At 43.9% G+C, this 20,457-nt stretch overlaps 1 protein-coding gene across 1 annotated transcript in view; it reads left to right on the top strand.

The window, feature by feature from the left end:
- Positions 1 to 20,457, top strand: part of LOC135524536 (A disintegrin and metalloproteinase with thrombospondin motifs 20-like) — a 176,771-nt gene that overhangs the window by 82,819 nt on the left and 73,495 nt on the right. Inside the window, exons 12-15 of the mRNA XM_064952156.1 lie at positions 12,060 to 12,205; positions 13,489 to 13,670; positions 15,074 to 15,210; positions 15,567 to 15,684. Of these exons, the coding sequence (XP_064808228.1) occupies positions 12,060 to 12,205; positions 13,489 to 13,670; positions 15,074 to 15,210; positions 15,567 to 15,684 (583 nt within the window). The remainder of the gene's footprint in view (positions 1 to 12,059; positions 12,206 to 13,488; positions 13,671 to 15,073; positions 15,211 to 15,566; positions 15,685 to 20,457) is intronic.

Genomic DNA, 20,457 nt, shown 5'->3' with positions numbered 1-20,457 from the left:
GCGGGGCGAACAGGCAGTGGCTCGGGTGGTTGTTGTCCTTTACGTCGATACCCTCAATAGGCAACGAAGGACGCACCCCCATAACAACTTCACCCTTCACCAGCCCACAATCCAACATCAGTTTATGCAATGGAACTGACAGTGTTCAAACCTATTCCCCTAATTTTAACACTATTCCCTGAATCAGTCTCAGCAGAAAAGGGTAACACAGACTCCAACACAAATGATTCAGAGGCTCCTGTGTCTCTCAGGATCTTCACTGACACTAGGTCTTTACTTCCTAACATAGACACAAAACCTTCCGTAATGAAAGGTAAATAGTCTGGATCAATATGGACTTTCACATTCTACTGGGCCTGAGGAAATGAGTCATGGGTGAACTGATGTGGAACAGGTGCAGCTAATGCGGTAGGCTAAGATTTAGCGTAAGCACCCTTTGACCTGAGAAGTGGACATTCGTTTTTCCAATGACCTGAACCTTGACAGTAGTGACACTCCTGCCCAAAGTCAGCTTTACCATGGGAGTCAGGCTCAACCAGAGTTGAATAGAACTCTGCCCGTGAACCAAAGTATCTCGGTGAGCGAAGCCCAAATCTATCCGAACGCCCCCACTCTTTCCGAATACGGGGCTCTGCAAAGACACTTTTGTGAGTCAACACATACTCGTCCGCCAAAACCGCAGCGTCAGCAACATTCTTTACTTTCTGTTCGTTAATATACGTGGCAATACGATCAGGAATTGTGTCCTTAAATTGCTCTAACATAATCAGATCACACAGCCCTTGGAAAGTCACAACTGCAGAGGCGGAACACCAGCGATTAAACTGTAAAGATAATTGTCGCACAAACTCAACATGAGTCTGCTTATCATCCCTTTTTAAAGTCCTAAATCATTGGCGGTAAGCCTCAGGGACCAATTCATAAATCTGTAACACAGCTGTTTTAACTTTATCATGACTGGCACTGTCATGTACACTAAGAGCTGAATATGCTTCCTGCGCTTTACCAGTCAGCACACACTGCAACATTAAAGTGCGTTCTGAATCAGGCGTCAGCAACCCGCTCAAACAACGAAAAGAATATCTCGGGGTCCCTTTCATTAAACTGAGGCAACAACCGTAAGTTCCCAACAATATCAGATGTCTCTGGGGCACGACCAAAAACGGAACTACCCCTAGGTAAATCTGGGGCACGACCAAAAATGGAACTACCCCTAGGTAAATCTGGGTCACATTCCCAAAACAAACTCTCCCCTGAGATCTTTCCTTCCCTAACCAACTCTATACGTTCTTGTTGCAACTTGATTTTTGCACGCTCCATATCTTGTTTAAATGCCAATTCCTTTTCATATTTTATACGATCATGCTCTAGCTGGAACAGAAGCAGTTCTTTCTGCTGTTCAAAAAGAAGGCTACTAGGACTAACCGATGGAATGGCCATTGTAACATTACTGGGAGACGACAAATCCTCAGCAGAGGCTGGCCCAGTGGTAACTTCAAGAATACCACTCTCCATCAGATTGGCCTTCAATATCAACCTAATAGAATTTTTTAGACGTTTATCACTAATCTCAACCTTGTAGTGTTCCGCGAACTTCAACAGCTGTTCTTTAGTACCTAAATCTAACAATCCCTCCGATGGAGAGCGAATGAACTCATCTACATAAGACGCCATGACGCTCTTCCCTTCTGCTGAGCACACCAGACCACAACCCGAGAATTGACAATCACCCTGAGCACCACAGAAGAGAGATGAGATATGGAGCTTCCCCAAAACCTACAATAACTCAACCCTAGTCTTCGTGCAGATTTGCGGTGGGAATTTACGCACTGTAGCCCACTGGCAAGGAAAAACTCCCCAGCATGCTGGCAAATTCCACCAAGCCACGGATGTGCCCCCGAGACAACTGCTCAGTCCACAGACACCACACAAAAATAACAAACATTAACCATGCCCAACATATTCCAAAAAATGAAACACGTCGCTAAACCTATCAGGGGAAAAAGGCTATAGCTCCGGGTAGCAAGTTCCACTACCCTACCCAAATCTCCCACTGAGGTACACAGCCGATTACTCACCTCAGACTGACGTCCCAACAGAAAGTAGAACAAGAGCTCAGGCTAGGCAGGGCCTGGAAACTAACCATTATACTCTCTCCAACACAGCACACAAACAAAACAACAAAGGCAACCAATACTGGGCCTATCACACGCAAACAAAATATGCAAACCAAACACGTACCTCCACGGCCTCACAAACCAATAGTTCAAAAGATCCCGGACGAGCCCCCACTTGTCACGAACCGGCTCAAAGCCCGTAACAAAGGGAGACAACGTGGAGATAAGGAGTAACAAAATATATATTTATTAACTAAAGCAACTAAGGTAAATATACAATGGTGTGTGTAATCAGTAATCAGTAGTGTAAGTGAGTGTTTTGCATGCATGAATGTGATAATGCAGGGTGTTGAAAGGTGCCAATGCAAACAAACAAAAGGCCACCAAGAACCACAACACAATCTACAATGGTGTCTGCATGGAGAGAGTCTCCTCCATGAATGTGGAAGAGGTCTATTTATCCTGGGACACACCTGGCCCAGGTGTTTCCCATGTAGCTGACGACCCTCCCCAACTCCGCCCACCGGCATCCTAATAAGGAAACAAGAACAAACAGAATACAGCAGACGGAGTGGGAGGGTCATCACACCAGCGTTGAATAGACCTGAGCATGGGCGTTTTCTGTTTTAGTTTCTGTCTATAGGCTGGGAGCAACAAAATGGAGCCGTGGTCAGATTTGCCCGAAAGGAGGGGGAGGGAGGGCTTTGTATGCGTCGCAGAAGTTAGAGTAACAATGATCCAGAATTTTTCCAGCCTGGGTCGCGCATTCAATATGCTGATCAAATTTAGGGAGCATTGTAAATGCTGCCTCAGGATATGTGGTTTCCAGTTTACATATTGTCCAATGAAGCTTTTTCAGGGTCGTCGAGGTGTCTGCTTGGGGGGGATGTACACGACTGTGATTATAATCGAAGAGGATTCTCTTGGTAGATAATGCAGTCGGCATTTGATTGAAAGGAATTCTAGGTCTGGTGAACAAAAGGACTTGTATGTTCCTGTATGTTGTTATGATCACACCACGACTCGTTAATCATAAGGCATACACCCCCGCCATTCTTCTTATCATTGAGATGTTTGTTTCCCGCGATGCGGGAAGATACCAGTTGACTGTATCGACTCGGATAACGTATCCCGAGTGAGCCATGTTTCCGTGAAACAGAGAATGTTACAATCTCTGATGTCTTTCTGGAAGGCAACCCTTGCTCGGATTTCGTCTACCTTTGTTGTCAAGAGACTGGACATTGGCTAGTAGTATACTCGGGAGAGGTGTGCTATTTGCCCGTCTACGGAGCCTGACCAGAAGACCCCACCGTCTGACCCTTCTGCGGCGCCATTGTTTTGGGTCCCCTGCTGGGATCCGATCCATTGTCCTGGGTGGTGAACCAAACAGAGGATCCGCTTCGGGAATGTCGTATTCCTGGTCGCAATGTTGGTAAGCTGACGTTGCTCTTATATCCAATAGTTCCTCCCGGCTGTATGTAATAAGACTTAAGATTGCCTAGGATAACAGTGTAAGAAATAATACATAAAAAAATAAAAATAATACTGCATAGTTTCCTAAGAACGCGTTGTGAGGTGGCCATCTCTGTCGGCGCCTGACTGTACATTGGTACCATTTGAAAGGAAAAACTTTTAAGTTTGTGAATATGTGAAAGGAATGGAGGAGAATATAATTCATTAGATCTGGTAAAAGATAATACAAAGAAAAAAGCAACTGTTTTTTGTATTTTTTTGTACCATCATCTCTAAAATGCAAGAGAAAGGTCATAATGTATTATTCCAGCCAAGTGCTGTTTAGATATTGGCTACTAGATGGCAGCAGTGTTTGTACAAAAAAATTGACTGATCCAATGAACCTTTGCATTTCTGTTCAAATTTTTTATCAAGACTGCCCAAATGTGCCTAATTTGTTTATTAATAACTTTTCATGTTCAAAATTGTGCACTCTCCTCAAACAATAGCTTGGTATTATTTCACTATAATAGCTACTGTAAATTGAACAGTACAGTTTGATTAACAAGAATTTAAGCTTTCTGCCAATATCAGATATGTCTATGTCCTGGGAATCGTTCTTATTACATTAGCCTACATTAGCTCAACCGTCCACCAATCCTGAATAAGTTTTAAGCAACAACGTGTGTGTGTGGTGTGAAAATAACAAATTGAAGCAACAGTTGGGCAATTTTATCTCACAAGGCCTTCAAATGCCTTAGGCATGGCCCCAGATGCTGCAGAGAACCCCCCCCCCCCCTACATACACACACTCACCACACACCCCACACACATGGCTGATTTAATCTTTCTCTTTTTTTTTAAACCCACATAATCTTTTCAAGTAAAAACAAAAACATATTAAACATCAAGTGCCTGCAGTGAGGGGAATGCCTTAAAGGCTTACTGGGGCTTTGGTCCTATCTGACAGCCAACCCCTTGTGTTTGACATTTGCTCAGGTCTCACCGCCCAGCAGCACCGCAGCAGTCGTCCCCTGTCCCATACAATCCTCTAACAGGGGGGGGGGGGGGCGGTGGAGGGCACCAGGGGGATATTCTATGTGTGTGTGTGAGGGGGGAGGGGGGGCGGGGGTATTTGGTGTTCAGTATTTTCTCAACCCAAAGGCCTGGCTCAACACCGTGTGTTCATGGCCCCGGGCTGTTTACACCTTCCTGACATCATGTACAGGCATAATACTCCATCATTGCTCTTTAGAGTATATTATACTAGCCATGGACAGGGAAACCATGCCAGATTAGAGATGTGTGTGTCTGTGTGCACGCGTGTGTGTGTGTCTGCGGTATGGAAGGGATATCCACAGGTATTCACCCCAGGTCATGGCTTAGCTCTTTGCTTTTTTTTCTACTGTGTTATTGACTTGTTAATTGTTTACTCCATGTGTAACTCTGTGTTGTCTGTTCACACTGCTATGCTTTATCTTGGCAAGGTCGCAGTTGTAAATGAGAACTTGTTCTCAACCAGCCTACCTGGTTAAATAAAGGTAAAATAAAAAAATAAAAAAATTGGTTGAAATTTATTGGAGTCCATATGACCACCTGTAGTAAATTCAGTTGATTGGACATGATTTGGAAAGGCATACACCTGTCTATGTAAGTTCCCACAGTTGACAGCACATGTCAGAGCAAAAACCAAGCCATGAGGTCGAATGAACTGTCCGTAGAGCTCCGAGACAGGATTGTGCCGAGGCAGAGATCTGGGGAAGGGTACCAAAACATTTCTGCAACATTGAAAGTCACCAAGAACACAGTGGCATCCATCAGTCTTAGATGGAAGAAATTTGGAAAAACCAAGACTCTTCCTATAGCTGGCCACCCGGCCAAACTGAGCAATCGGGGGAGAAGGACTTTGGTCAGTCAGTGAGGTCCAGAGTTCCTCTGTGGAGATGTGAGAACCTTCCCGAAGGACAACCATCTCTGCAACACTCCACCAATCAGGCCTTTATGGTAGAGTGGCCAAGTCACTCCTCAGTAAAAGGCACATGAAGAACTCTCAGAACATGATAATCAAGATTCTCTGGTCTGATGAAACCAAGATTGAAGTTGTTGGCCTGAATGCCAAGTGTCACGTCTGGAGGAAACCTGCCACCATCCGTGGGGATGTTTTTCAGCGGCAGTGACTGGGAGACTAGTCAAGATCAAGGGAAAGATGAACGGAGCAAAGTACAAAGACATCCTTGATGAAAACCTGCTCCAGAGCGCTCAGACTGTGGCGAAGGTTCACCTTACAGCAGGATAACGACCCTAAGCACACAGCCAAGACAACGCAGGAGTGGCTTCGGGACAAATCTCTGAATGCCTTGAGTGGCCCAGCCAGAGCCTGGACTTGAACCTGATCTAACACCTCTGGAGAGACCTGAAAATTGCTGTTCAGCAACGCTCCCCATCCAACCTGACAGAGCTTGAGAGGATCTGCAGAGAAGAATGGGAGAAACTCCAAAAATACATGTGTGCCAAGCTTGTGTGGCTCAGTCGGTAGAGCATGGCGCTTGCAACGCCAAGCGTCGTGGGTTCGATTCCCGCTGGGACCACCCATATGTAAAAGTAGTGGCCCCAGCCGACTTGTAAGTCGCTTTGGACAAAAGCGTCTGCTAAATGGGATATATTATTATTTATTATTGTAATGTCAAACCCAAGAAAACTTGAGTCTGTAATCTCTGCCAACAGTGCTTCAACAATGTACTAAGTAAAGGGTCTGAATACTTATGTAAATGTGATATTTCAGTTTTTTATGTTTTACAAATCAGCAAAAATGTCTAAAACCCGTTTTTGCTTTGTCATTATGGGGTATTGTGTGTAGATTAATAAAATCAAATGTTTTAATACATTTTAGAGTAAAGTAGTAACGTAACAAAATGTTGAAATGTCGTTCCGCCCCTGAACAGGCAGTTAACCCACTGTTTCTAGGCCGTCATTAAAAATAAGAAATTGTTCTTAACTGACTTGCCTGGTTAAATAAAGGTAAAACAAAACTCTCCGAATGCACTGTATGTAGCATTAGAATTAAGGTATATGAAATCAATAACTTGCTAAAATTATATTGGCCATCTGAGACTCACTTTATTATTTTGATGATACAGCAGTAGGAATACAGGGATATAACATTCACAAAAGAGACAGGAATGCCTATGGGAGAGGTGTTGCTGTTTCCAGTATGTTCAGAGCCATATTCCTGTAAAGCTTAGAGAGGATCTCATGTCTAATGCTGTTGAAGTGTTGTGATTGCCCGTTCCCCTGCCTCATCTAAAGCCTCCTTTTTGGGGGGTGCTTATAGGCCACTAAGTGCTAACATTCATTATGTGGATAATAGACATGCATCATGGAAATAACACACATAGAACAGATCTACCGCTTCTTAGACTTGCTTTCAATGAGAATGACAGATCTATAACTCACATTTCTATTTGAATTTGGTCGGGTCGCCCCAAACAGTTACCTATTGCAGCTTTAACAGAGAGGTCAGTTTTCTGGGTGACCTGAATATTAATATTAGCTGTCCGCTCAAAAGGAAGATGCTCATTGTAACCAGTGCCTGTAATCTGGTTCAGGTTATTAATCAACCTACCAGGGAGTTTACAAACAGTACAGGAACTATATCATCCATGTGTGTTGATCTCATTTTTACCAGTCCTGCAGAACTCTGCTTTAAATCTGTATCCATACCCATTGGATGCACTGACCATAATATAGTGGCCATTCTAGAAAAGCCCGTTCTAAAGGCTGGGCCTGAAAATGTTTTGTACTGATTCCTACACTGGGTGTACAAAACATTTGGAACACCTGCTCTTATCATGACATAAACTGACCAGGTGAATCTATGATCCCTTATTGATGTCACTTGTTAAATCAGTGTAGATGAAGGGGAGGAGACAGGTTAAATAATGATTTTTAAGCCTTGAGACAATTGAGATGTGTTCCATTCAGAGGGTGAATGAGAAAGACAACATATTTAATTGCCTTTGAACAGGGTATGGTAGAAGATGCTAGGCGCACCGGTTTGTGGCAAGAACTGCAACGTTGCTGGGTTTTTCATGCTCAACACTTTCCCATGTGTATTAACAATGGTCCGTCATCCAAAGGACATCCAACCAACTTGACACAACTGTAGGAAGCATTGGAGCCACCATGGGCCAGCAAGTTGGTGTGGGTGAGGTGTTGTCAATTCCACCTTTTTATTGACAATTTAGATGGAAAGCTACTGAGAATGGTAGTGACTATATTGTCACTCCAATTTGTCATATTTTTAATCTGAGTCTGGAGAATAATGTTTGTCCTCAGACCTGGAGGGAAGCTAGAGTCATTCCGCTACCCAAGAATAGTAAAACACCATTTGGTTGGCTGTTAGAACCAGTAATCAGCTTGTTGCCGACTCTTAGCAGACTTTTGAAAAAAGTTATGTTTGACCAGATACAATGCTATTTCTTTGTAAACAAATGAACAACAGACTTTCAGCATGCTTATAGAGAAGGGCACTCAACGTGTACTGCACTGACACAAATTACTGATGATTGGTTGAAAGACATTGATAATAAGAAGATTGTGGGAGGTGTTCTGTTAGATTTCAGTGCTTGATTTGATATTATTGACCATAACCTGTTGTTGAAAAAACATACGTGTTATGGCTTTTCAACTTCTGCCATATTGTGGATTCAGAGCTCTCTATATAATAGAACACATTGGGTTTTCTTTAATGGAAGCTTCCCTAATGTTAAACATGTAAAGTGTGGTGTACTACAGGGCAGCTTTCTTGGCCCTCTACTCTTTTCTATTTGTACTATCTGCCACTGGCATTAAACAAAGCCTGTGTGTCTATGCATTCTGATCATTCAATCCTATAAGCATCTGCAACCACAGCGAGTGAAATGACTGCAACCCTAAACAAAGAGTTGGGGTCAGTTTTACAATGGGTGGCCAGTAATAAGAGAGCATTGTATTTTGTACAATCATTCCCTAAATTCTAGACCTCAGCTGAATCTCATAATGAATAATGTGGCTATTGAACAAGTTGAGGAGACTAAATTACTTGGTGTTACCTTGGATTGTAAAACTGTCATGGTCAAAACCTATTGATTCATTGGTTGTAAATATGGGCTGAGGTCTGTCCGTTATAAAGAGATTGTTAGGTGCCTCCTAAGAAGCGGTAGGAGCAGGAGAGCAAGGAAGTCCCAGTAGCACAATCATTTATTGAAAGTCCCAACACAACAACAGGTGTGGAAACACACCCAACAAAGTCGCCACACACAGGGAAATAACGTAACACATGGAGGAGAAACCTCTACTCCTAATTACAGTCCAAACGGTACAACGACCGTGAGAAAAGAATCCTGTGGCACAAACATGCACCCCTAACAGAGCAACAACAGCAAATAACCCCTCACAAACACACACCCCTAACAGAGCAACAACAGCAAATAACCCCTCACAAACACACACCCCTAACAGAGCAACAACAGCAAATAACCCCTCACAAACACACACCCCTAACAGAGCAACAACAGCAAATAACCCCTCACAAACACACACCCCTAACAGAGCAACAACAGCAAATAACCCTCACAAACACACACCCCTAACAGAGCAACAACAGCAAATAACCCCTCACAAACACACACCCCTAACAGAGCAACAACAGCAAATAACCCCTCACAAACACACACCCCTAACAGAGCAACAACATCAAATAACCCCTCACAAACACACACCCCTAACAAGCAACAGCAAATAACCCCTCACAAACACACACCCCTAACAGAGCAACAACAGCAAATAACCCCTCACAAACACACACCCCTAACAGAGCAACAACAGCAAATAACCCCTCACAAACACACACCCCTAACAGAGCAACAACAGCAAATAACCCCTCACAAACACACACCCCTAACAGAGCAACAACATCAAATAACCCCTCACAAACACACACCCCTAACAGAGCAACAACAGCAAATAACCCCTCACAAACACACACCCCTAACAGAGCAGCAAATAACCCCTCACAAACACACACCCCTAACAGAGCAACAACATCAAATAACCCCTCACAAACACACACCCCTAACAGAGCAACAACAGCAAATAACCCCTCACAAACACACACCCCTAACAGAGCAACAAACAGCAAATAATTCCTCACAAAGAATAGGCAGGCAGCAGAGGTTAATAAACCCACCGAAATTAACTAATAGGACACAGGTGTAAAAAAAACTGACAGACACAAATGAAAAGGAAAAATGGATCGGTAAGCAGCTAATAGGCCGGCGACGACGACGACCACCGAGCGCCGCCCGAAAAGGGAGAGGAGCCACCTTCGGGGGAAGTCGTGACAGAGATGCTCTGTTTTTTGACACCACACTACACAAAGTCCTGCAGGCTCTAGTTTTATCTTATCTTGATTATTGCCCAGTCATATTGTCAAGTGCTGCAAAGATAGACCTAGAAAAACTGCAGCTGGCCCAGAACAGAGCGGCACGTCTTGCTCTTCACGATAATCAGGGGGCTAATATCAATACTATGCATGCCAGTCTCTCTTGGCTAAAAGTTGAGGAGAAACTGAGTGCATTACTTCTTCTTTTTATAAGAAATATTGAGTTCAATTCCAAATTGTTTGCATAGTCAACCTACTCTAGTAAAGGGATTCAGATGTTCTCTAGTAAAGGGATTCAGATGTTCTCTAGTAAAGGGATTCAGATGTTCTCTAGTAAAGGGATTCAGATGTTCTCTAGTAAAGGGATCCCCAAATTCAAGAAAGCAATTCAATTCAAGAAAACGTTTGATTGCTCAGGTGAACAGCAAACCTGGTTTTAAAAAACAGATAAAGCAACACCTCACGGCACAACACCTCTGCCCTATTTGGCCTAGATATCTTGTGTGTACAGTATGTGCTGATATGTAGGCTATGTGTAACATTTTAAATGTGTGTAGTTCTGACCTTGAGCTGTTCTTGTCGATTAATGTTCTGTATTATGTCATGTTTCATGTTTTGTGTGGAACACAGGAACAGCTAATGGAGATGGAACTGCATTCATAAGATAGTTAAAGATGAAGAGAGTTAACACGTACAATAAAAGCAGCGGAACAGCCTCCTTACTGACTGTGCCCAGTGTGCTGCGGTTTGGTCACATGGTTGCTGTCTGAATGGGGAGAAAGTTCTGCTGATTTCAAGCCAGTAATGAGCTGTGTTATCCTGTTATCACAACTCTAGGGTTTCTTTTATCACCACCGTGCCACCGCTTCCCGTGTCTGTGTGCCCGGACGACGGGCTGCCTGCCTGCCTGCCGCTTGTGCACCCAGACAGACGCCGTCTTGTCCCGCATTCTTTCTCTGAAAAGGACCCTCCTGCTATCTTCTCCATGGAGGCAGAGATTTGGTTACACAGACAGAACTAAATAGGCTGCCATGCCTGCTTTATGAAAGCATTGTTAGGTCTACCTCTTCTTGGCAGGGGTTGGTTGGTAAGTCCTATACCTAGGCAGTAACATGCAGAGTGTCTTCCGTTCATACCACACTGTCTTCATGCACACTTAGCTCATCTGAAAAAGGTTATGAATCAGCGTGAATGGATAACATATATATGGCAATGTAGTGTGATAAACCCGATGACTGTTTCTTCCTCCCCTATGCTTTTCATTAAGCAGCTCTTTCCTCTGAGATTGGTCCATAGGGTCAATTTCGAGATCCAACTCTGCTGATGAAAGAATGCCCTAGTCATCACAGACTCAGGCTGCATCTTAAATGACACCCTATTCCCTACATAGTGCACTACTATTGACCAGAGCCCTATGGGAACTATAGGGAATAGGGTGCCATTTGGAGTGCCCACTTACATAGTTTGGTGGAATAACTAGCTGTCCACACAAGAGGGGGACGTGTGACACCAGCAGAGCAGGAATTCAACAGGAGAGGATCTAGCTTAGCTCATTGAGAGGAAACAGACAAATGCATTTGAAGATGTATTGGCTCTGGTTCCTCGAACTGGCACTGTCATCCTATTCTCCTCCTCTTCCTTCACCCCTCCCCTTGCAGTAGGCTAGTCATTGGTCCGCAGCTGGGGTCCAACAGACCCTATCCCTACAGCTGCATGGGGAACCTGAAAGCATTCCTCGGGATGTAAATAATAGCAGGATTAGCATCCTCTCGTTTACTTTTAGGAGATAGTCTTACATTTAAAAAGAGGATTAGGGAAGGAGGGACAAAACTCCCAGCTGTGATCACTGCTCGCGCTAAATCGGGAACTCCACCAACCGGAGCTGAGTTGACACTTGAACTGGGGTGTGGGTTGGGATTGTGATGAGTGAAGATGTCACACTCTTTAAGAGGATCCCCTGTGTGTGTATGTGTTTTCAACTTTGAAATTCAAGTTTCAGTTTTATTTTCCATCGTGAATACGTTAGAATACATTGGAAATATTACCACTTAAACTGTCTCTCTGTGCAGTACTGCAGACATGGGAAGTGTGTGAACAAGGAGCTGGACCTGCGGCCGGTCCATGGGGAGTGGGGCCCCTGGGGGCACTACAGTGTCTGTTCCAGGACCTGTGGAGGAGGCACCAGGAGTACCTCCAGAGACTGCAACAACCCTGAGTAAGACTCTGATTCTGACTAGTGCAAAACACCAGGAGACTTCAACAAACCTAACTAATCAGCCAAAACACACCAGGAGTAGCCAGTCAAAGCAATAACACACACCTTGAGTAAGAGCTCTGATTAGTCAAAACACCTGAGTAACAGTCAAAACAATGCTACACCTGACTAACAGTCAAAACAGTGCTACACCTGAGTAACAGTCAAAACAATGCTACACCTGACTAACAGTCAAAACAATACAACACCTGACTAACAGTCAAAACAATACAACACCTGACTAACAGTCAAAACAATACAACACATGACTAACAGTCAAAACAATACAACACCTGAGTAACAGTCAAAACAATACAACACCCGAGTAACAGTCAAAACAATACAACACCCGAGTAACAGTCAAAACAATACAACACATGACTAACAGTCAAAACAATACAACACCTGAGTAACAGTCAAAACAATACAACACCTGAGTAACAGTCAAAACAATACAACACCTGAGTAAGAGTCAAAACAATACAACACCTGACTAACAGTCAAAACAATACAACACATGACTAACAGTCAAAACAATACAACACCTGAGTAACAGTCAAAACAATACAACACCTGACTAACAGTCAAAACAATACAACACCTGAGTAACAGTCAAAACAATACAACACCTGACTAACAGTCAAAACAATACAACACCTGGGTAACAGTGAAAGCAATACAACACCTGGGTAACAGTCAAAACAATACAACACCTGGGTAACAGTCAAAACAATACACCTGACTAACAGTCAAAACAATACAACACCTGACTAACAGTCAAAACAATACAACACCTGGTCAAAACAATACAACACCTGGGTAACAGTCAAAACAATACAACACCTGGGTAACAGTCAAAACAATACACCTGACTAACAGTCAAAACAATACAACACCTGACTAACAGTCAAAACAATACAACACCTGGGTAACAGTCAAAACAATACAACACCTGGGTAACAGTCAAAACAATACACCTGACTAACAGTCAAAACAATACAACACCTGACTAACAGTCAAAACAATACAACACCTGACTAACAGTCAAAACAATACAACACCTGGGTAACAGTCAAAACAATACACCTGACTAACAGTCAAAACAATACAACACCTGGGTAAGAAAGAATTACAAACAAAGCCTGAGGACATACTTGGCAAAACACATTTCAATCAAAGAGTCAAAGCCTCTATGAATGTCAGTCATGTTTTAATGAAGTTATTTTGCCGTAATGTTTCTTCAGGCCCCGGAATGGAGGAAAGTTCTGCGTGGGTCGAAGGATGAAGTTCCGGTCCTGCAACACTGAGCCGTGCCCCCGAGGACGGAGAGACTTCCGCGAGGAGCAGTGCTCTCAGTTCGACGGCAAGCACTTCAACATCAACGGTCTACCTCCCACCGTCCGCTGGGTGCCCAAGTACAGTGGTAGTGAGTACCCTCTATTGGAAAGTGTCTCTGTGTCCTTAAAAACACAACCATGTATAAAACTCCATGTGTTATTAGTGGGAGTACTCACTGTACTCGCAGTTAAACCATGATAACACCAAGCCTCTATGATAACAGTTGATAACATTACATTATAGCATTCTACTACCCTATACCCTACACTACACCTATGCTCCCTCACAGAGCTCAAAGAACCGGACTTCAACTGTCAGAAGGTCCACCACGCCTAATTGAGGGCTAGGTGGGGTTAAGGTGTCAATATTTTTTTTTATTACTTAAAACATGGCTCTGGTTCTTCTGTCTCCTTACCCCACTCCCCATTGTGTCCTGGTAGGTAGACTAACTGTGCTGTTGGCTTTTGGCTCAGTACAGGCAAATTCTGTCAGTGTGTTTTCCCTCAATGCTCTGCATAGTCATGATAGGAACAGACATGAAAAATGTACAGAGTAATCAACACTTGAGAAGCATACAGTACTAAAATATGTGCTCCTGGGTAGCTTCCCTCTTCTATACCTCACACATTGTAATAATTATAGTGATGGCTTGCACACCTGAACGAGTTGCCATTTGGCAAAGGAGACAGGGCTTTAGTGCAGGGTTTAAGATTTGGAAGAAGTAACCGCGAGCTATCACAATACAATGTTATGCAAGCACACTGACCAAGCACACTGACCAAGCACACTGACCAAGCACACTGACCAAGCACACTGACCAAGCACACTGACCAAGCACACTGACCAAGCACACTGACCAAGCACACTGACCAAGCACACTGACCAAGCACACTGACCAAGCACACTGACCAAGCACACTGACCAAGCACACTGACCAAGCACACTGACCAAGCACACTGACCAAAAGCACAGAGTCCAAAATTGTGTCAAACAGAATAGGGATTTTTCTAAACAACTGATACAAATGCAGTTATTTCAGCAAAGCTAACTGCTGACCCTTGCAAAAATGTTAACTATTGTACTAATGTATTATTGTAGAGAATTACATATTTTTGAGTTTGTAGACCTATTTTGTGAGGGCTTTACTAACTGTAGATTGTTGTTGTTGTTGCCATTATTGTTTTTGTTGTTATTTGACATTCATGATATCATGTCATGTGAAATGATTCATCCATAGTTTTGTCAGTATATATATATATGTCACAGGAGGTTGGTGGCACCTTAATTGGGGAGGACGGGCTCGTGGTAATGGCTGGAGTGGAATAGGTGGAATGGTATCAAATACATCAAACACATGGTTTCCATGTGTTTAATACCATTCCATTTACTCCATTCCAGACATTATTTTGAGCCATCCTTCCCCCAGCAGCCTCCACTGATGTATATCTCACCATACAGTCATCTTCCAATGGGTGTATTTTTCCTCTGTAGTTCTAATGAAGGATCGGTGCAAGCTCTTCTGTCGGGTTGCCGCGACGATGGCCTACTATCAGCTGAAGGATCGCGTCATCGACGGCACGCCGTGTGGCCCAGACACCTACGATATCTGTGTTCAAGGCCTCTGTCGGGTAACTGTGTTCCCTAACATCATACTGTGTATCAAACACAGCTAACTTACAAACTGATATATGTTCTCTCAGATGTCTGTCTATATCAGCATATCACTAACAATGTTGTGACATACTGTATCAGAGTATGTACACACACACACACATGCACACACACTTGCACACCCACCCACACACAAAAAGAAACAGAGAAAGCTTTAGTTTTGCGGTGTTGGATTGAGTATATAAACGTCTATTTTTAGTGCAGGATTGTGACCACTGATGGTTGACATAGCCCTTGGTGTGACCCCCTGTCTGATTGCTGTGTCTCTGTGTGACCCCTTGTCTGATTGGTGTGTCTCTGTCTGTTTCAACAGCAAGCAGGCTGTGATCATGTGTTGAATTCCAAGGCGAAAAATGACAAATGTGGAGTGTGTGGAGGGGACAACTCCTCCTGCAAAACCCTTGCTGGGACCTTCAACGATGCTGAGTATGGTAAGCCTGGCTGCCTTTCTCTTGTTTCCCTGTATTCCAAAGTACGTTAGCAGGTATTGCACACTGTTTACAACAACAACTGTCTATGAACAGTTGAAATGCAATATACAAATGACATAAAGATGTTTGCTATGCTAAACTTGCTAAACTAATTGACACTTGGACAATGCACAAATGACAACAGAATTATGACACAACTTTTGGATGCTAGTGAAGGGAGTGAACATTTTCCTTTCTCTTCGGGACAATGCTTTGCATAATGGATATTCTGAATAAGTCTCCAAAACCTGTTGAAAACGCCAGTAAACTCTAGAAGTTCTCAAACTTAACTCCGACCCAGCGTTACCCCCTTGAACTCATGATTAGTATGATGTCTCTTCCCGGGCCAAGCACTGATTACTTCAAATCCCCTTCAAGTCTGAGCTGCAAAATTACAAAATAAATTAGCATAAATGGTTGTGGATTTGGCTCAATATTTACTCAATATTTATTTTGCTATTTGCTTCTCTTCATCTCATCCTCTATCTGTCCATTCCTCTGCTTGTGGTTCTGCTGAGGAGTCCCAGGCCAAGCATGTGCAGCCAAACCAAGTTTAGACCAGGATGACATGAATGAGAACTCAGCCCAGCCAGGATATCCCTGGTCCAGCATGGTCCACTCCTCTTCCTCCTCTCCCTCTCTTCATCTTCTCGCTCTCTCTCTCTTCTCTCTCCTTCTCCCTCACTTGTCCCTCTCTCTTTCTCCCTCCCTCCCTCATCTCTCCCTCTCTATTTCTCCCTTTCCCTCGACTCCTTCCTCTCCCTCTCCATCCTCCTCTTCCTATCCATCTCCCTCTTTAGCCAGTTAACAGTATAAACAGCTAAATGAGGAGAGGAGAGCCACCAACCCAGGGGTTTGAGGACCTCACCCAGAGCTGAGGAGACTCTGGACCCTGATAAAAGCACACTTCCTTTTTATAACAATAATGATTTGTTTTATTCATTTAGCTCCTTTACCCAGATCCCAAGCTGTAACGCTTACCCTTTGCAACTAACTAATTAGCGTATGTACAGTAAAAAACATTTAGAACAGTGGTCTCCTAGTCTTCTTCTCCCTCGGTAGAGTGCTGTGTCTCTCTGCCCGTCATGAGGTAGACCTCAGCTTTCCCAGGGTGCACCAGGGGTGACTCTCCTGGAGAACTGTGTTTGCATTCCGCGGTCACGCCTGGGGTTGCGTTTAGATTATGTGTGTGGTGAACAGTTGCATTGGGGGCTTCGAGGATCTGTGGATGAGCTGTGGCTTTCTCTAAGGGGGACGTTGTCTGCGGTCTACACAGTTCACCCACTCCTTGTACTTCTGTGCTTACTCTGTCTTGACTGGTTAGAGAGGGAATGTAACATGCTACTTAAAACCTAACAGCACAGAAGAAACATTTATGCTGCTGTTTTTTAGCACTGGAGTTTTCTTATGGACATTCTTAAGCAATTGTTGTTTATCTTTTAGAATTTAGAGCAAAAAGTCTATTTTTGTTGTTGTTGATGCTGTAAGACTGGAAGCTGCAGTCTTTTCTTGTGGTACCAGAGTGACTGTAGCATATAAGGGTTATGGGCTTATTCCTTTGACTTCGAAGAAAATGCACTTCAATCAACAATAGTGACCACCGAACGTAGATTGAGCGATAACGTGTGTGGCTGGCCGGTCGGTGTGACAAGACATAACCTTTACTAGTGCTGCCCCCGAGTGGCCTAGGCACTTCTCTCTCCCTTCACCCCCTTTTCTTTCCCCCTCTCACCCTTCTTTTCGTCCCCTATTTTCTCTTCCTCTCTCCCATCTCTATAATCCACTTCTCTCCAGCCACTTTCTCCCCTCACTCCAATATCTCTGTTCTAACCCTAACCCTCTCCCCCCACTCCAATATCTCTGTTCTAACCCTAACCCTCCCCCCCCAATATCTGTTCTAACCCTAACCCTCTCCCCCCACTCCAATATCTCTGCTCTAACCCTAACCCTCTCCCCCCACTATAATATCTCTGTTCTAACCCTAACCCTCTTCCCCGACTCCAATATCTTTGTTCGAAACCTAACCCTCTCCCCCCACTCCAATATCTCTGTTCTACCCCTAACCGTCTCCCCCCCAATATCTGTTCTAACCCTAACCCTCTCCCCCCACTCCAATATCTCTGCTCTAACCTAACCCTCTCCCCCCACTACAATATCTCTGTTCTAACCTAACCCTCTCCCCCACTCCAATATCTCTGTTCTAACCATCTCTTCTCCCCTCACTCCAATATCTCTGTTCTAACCATCTCTTCTCCTCTCACTCCAATATCTGTTCTAACCCTCTCCTCTCTCCTCATTCTAATATCTCTGTTTAACTCTCTCCTCTCCCCTCATTCCAATATCTCTGTTCTAACCCTCTCCTCTCCCCTCATTCCAATATCTCTGTTTTAACCCTCTCCTCTCCCCTCATTCTAATATCTCTGTTTTACCCTCTCCTCTCCCCTCATTCTAATATCTCTGTTTTACCCTCTCCTCTCCCCTCACTCCAATATCTATGTTTTTACCCTCTCCTCTCCCCTCACTCCAATATCTATGTTTTTACCCTCTCCTCTCCCCTCACTCCAATATCTCTGTTCTAACCCTCTCCTCTCCCCTCATTCTAATATCTCTGTTCTAACCCTCTCCTCTCCCCTCATTCTAACATCTGTTTTTACCCTCTCCTCACCCCTCACTCCAATATCTCTGTTCTAACCTCTCCTCTCCCCTCATTCTAATATCTCTGTTTAACCCTCTCCTGTCCCCTCATTCTAACATCTGTTTTTACCCTCTCCTCACCCCTCACTCCAATATCTCTGTTCTAACCCTCTCCTCTCCCCTCATTCTAATATCTCTGTTCTAACCATCTCCTCTCCCCTCATTCTAATATCTGTTTTTACCCTCTCCTCACCCCTCACTCCAATATCTCTGTTCTAACACTCTCCTCTCCCCTCATTCTAATATCTCTGTTCTAACCCTCTCCTCTCCCGTCATTCTAATATCTGTTTTTACCCTCTCCTCACCCCTCACTCCAATATCTCTGTTCTAACCCTCATTCTAATATCTCTGTTCTAACCCTCTCTTTTCCCCTCATTCTAATATCTCTGTTCTAACCCTCTGCTTTACCCTCATTCTAATATCTGTTTTTACCCTCTCCTCACCCCTCACTCCAATATCTCTGTTCTAACCCTCTCCTCTCCCCTCATTCTAATATCTCTGTTCTAACCCTCTCCTCTCCCCTCATTCTAATATCTGTTTTTACCCTCTCCTCACCCCTCACTCCAATATCTCTGTTCTAACACTCTCCTCTCCCCTCATTCTAATATCTCTGTTTTACCCTCTCCTCTCCCCTCATTCTAATATCTCTGTTTTACCCTCTCCTCTCCCCTCACTCCAATATCTATGTTTTTACCCTCTCCTCTCCCCTCACTCCAATATCTCTGTTCTAACCCTCTCCTCTCCCCTCATTCTAATATCTCTGTTCTAACCCTCTCCTTCCCCTCATTCTAATATCTGTTTTTCCCTCTCCTCACCCCTCACTCCAATATCTCTGTTCTAACCCTCTCCTCACTCCAATATCTCTGTTCTAACCCTCTCTTCTCCCCTCATTCTAATATCTCTGTTCTATCCCTCTCTTCTCCCCTCATTCTAATATCTCTGTTCTAACCCTCTCCTCTCCCCTCATTCTAATATCTCTGTTCTAACCCTCTCCTCTCCCCTCATTCTAATATCTGTTTTTACCCTCTCCTCACCCCTCACTCCAATATCTCTGTTCTAACCCTCTCCTCACTCCAATATCTCTGTTCTAACCTCTCTTCTCCCCTCATTCTAATATCTCTGTTCTAACCCTCTCTTCTCCCCTCATTCTAATATCTCTGTTCTAACCCTCTGCTTTACCCTCATTCTAATATCTGTTTTACCCTCTCCTCACCCCTCACTCCAATATCTCTGTTCTAACCCTCTCCTCTCCCCTCATTCTAATATCTCTGTTCTAACCCTCTCCCCTCATTCTAACATCTGTTTTTACCCTGTCCTCACCCCTCACTCTAATATCTCTGTTCTAACCCTCTCCTCTCCCCTCATTCTAATATCTCTGTTCTAACCCTCTCCTCTCCCCTCATTATAATATCTGTTTTTACCCTCTCCTCACCCCTCACTCCAATATCTCTGTTCTAACACTCTCCTCTCCCCTCATTCTAATATCTCTGTTTTACCCTCTCCTCTCCCCTCATTCTAATATCTCTGTTTTACCCTCTCCTCTCCCCTCACTCCAATATCTATGTTTTTACCCTCTCCTCACCCCTCACTCCAATATCTCTGTTCTAACCCTCTCCTCTCCCCCTCATTCTAATATCTCTGTTCTAACCCTCTCCTCTCCCCTCATTCTAATATCTGTTTTTACCCTCTCCTCACCCCTCACTCCAATATCTCTGTTCTAACCCTCTCCTCACTCCAATATCTCTGTTCTAACCCTCTCTTCTCCCCTCATTCTAATATCTCTGTTTTAACCCTCTCCCCTCACTCCAATATCTCTGTTCTAACCATCTCTTCTCCTCTCACTCCAATATCTGTTCTAACCCTCTCCTCTCTCCTCATTCTAATATCTCTGTTTTAACCCTCTCCTCTCCCCTCATTCTAATATCTGTTTTAACTCTCTCCTCTCCCCTCATTCTAATATCTCTGTTCTAACCCTCTCCTCTCCCCTCATTCCAATATCTCTGTTTTAACCCTCTCCTCTCCCCTCATTCTAATATCTCT

This window comes from Oncorhynchus masou, chromosome 31, assembly GCF_036934945.1.
Source record: "Oncorhynchus masou masou isolate Uvic2021 chromosome 31, UVic_Omas_1.1, whole genome shotgun sequence".
NCBI classification, from domain to species: domain Eukaryota; kingdom Metazoa; phylum Chordata; class Actinopteri; order Salmoniformes; family Salmonidae; genus Oncorhynchus; species Oncorhynchus masou.
Note: the sequence above shows the minus strand (reverse complement) of the source record. Positions and strands in the feature narration are given on the sequence as shown.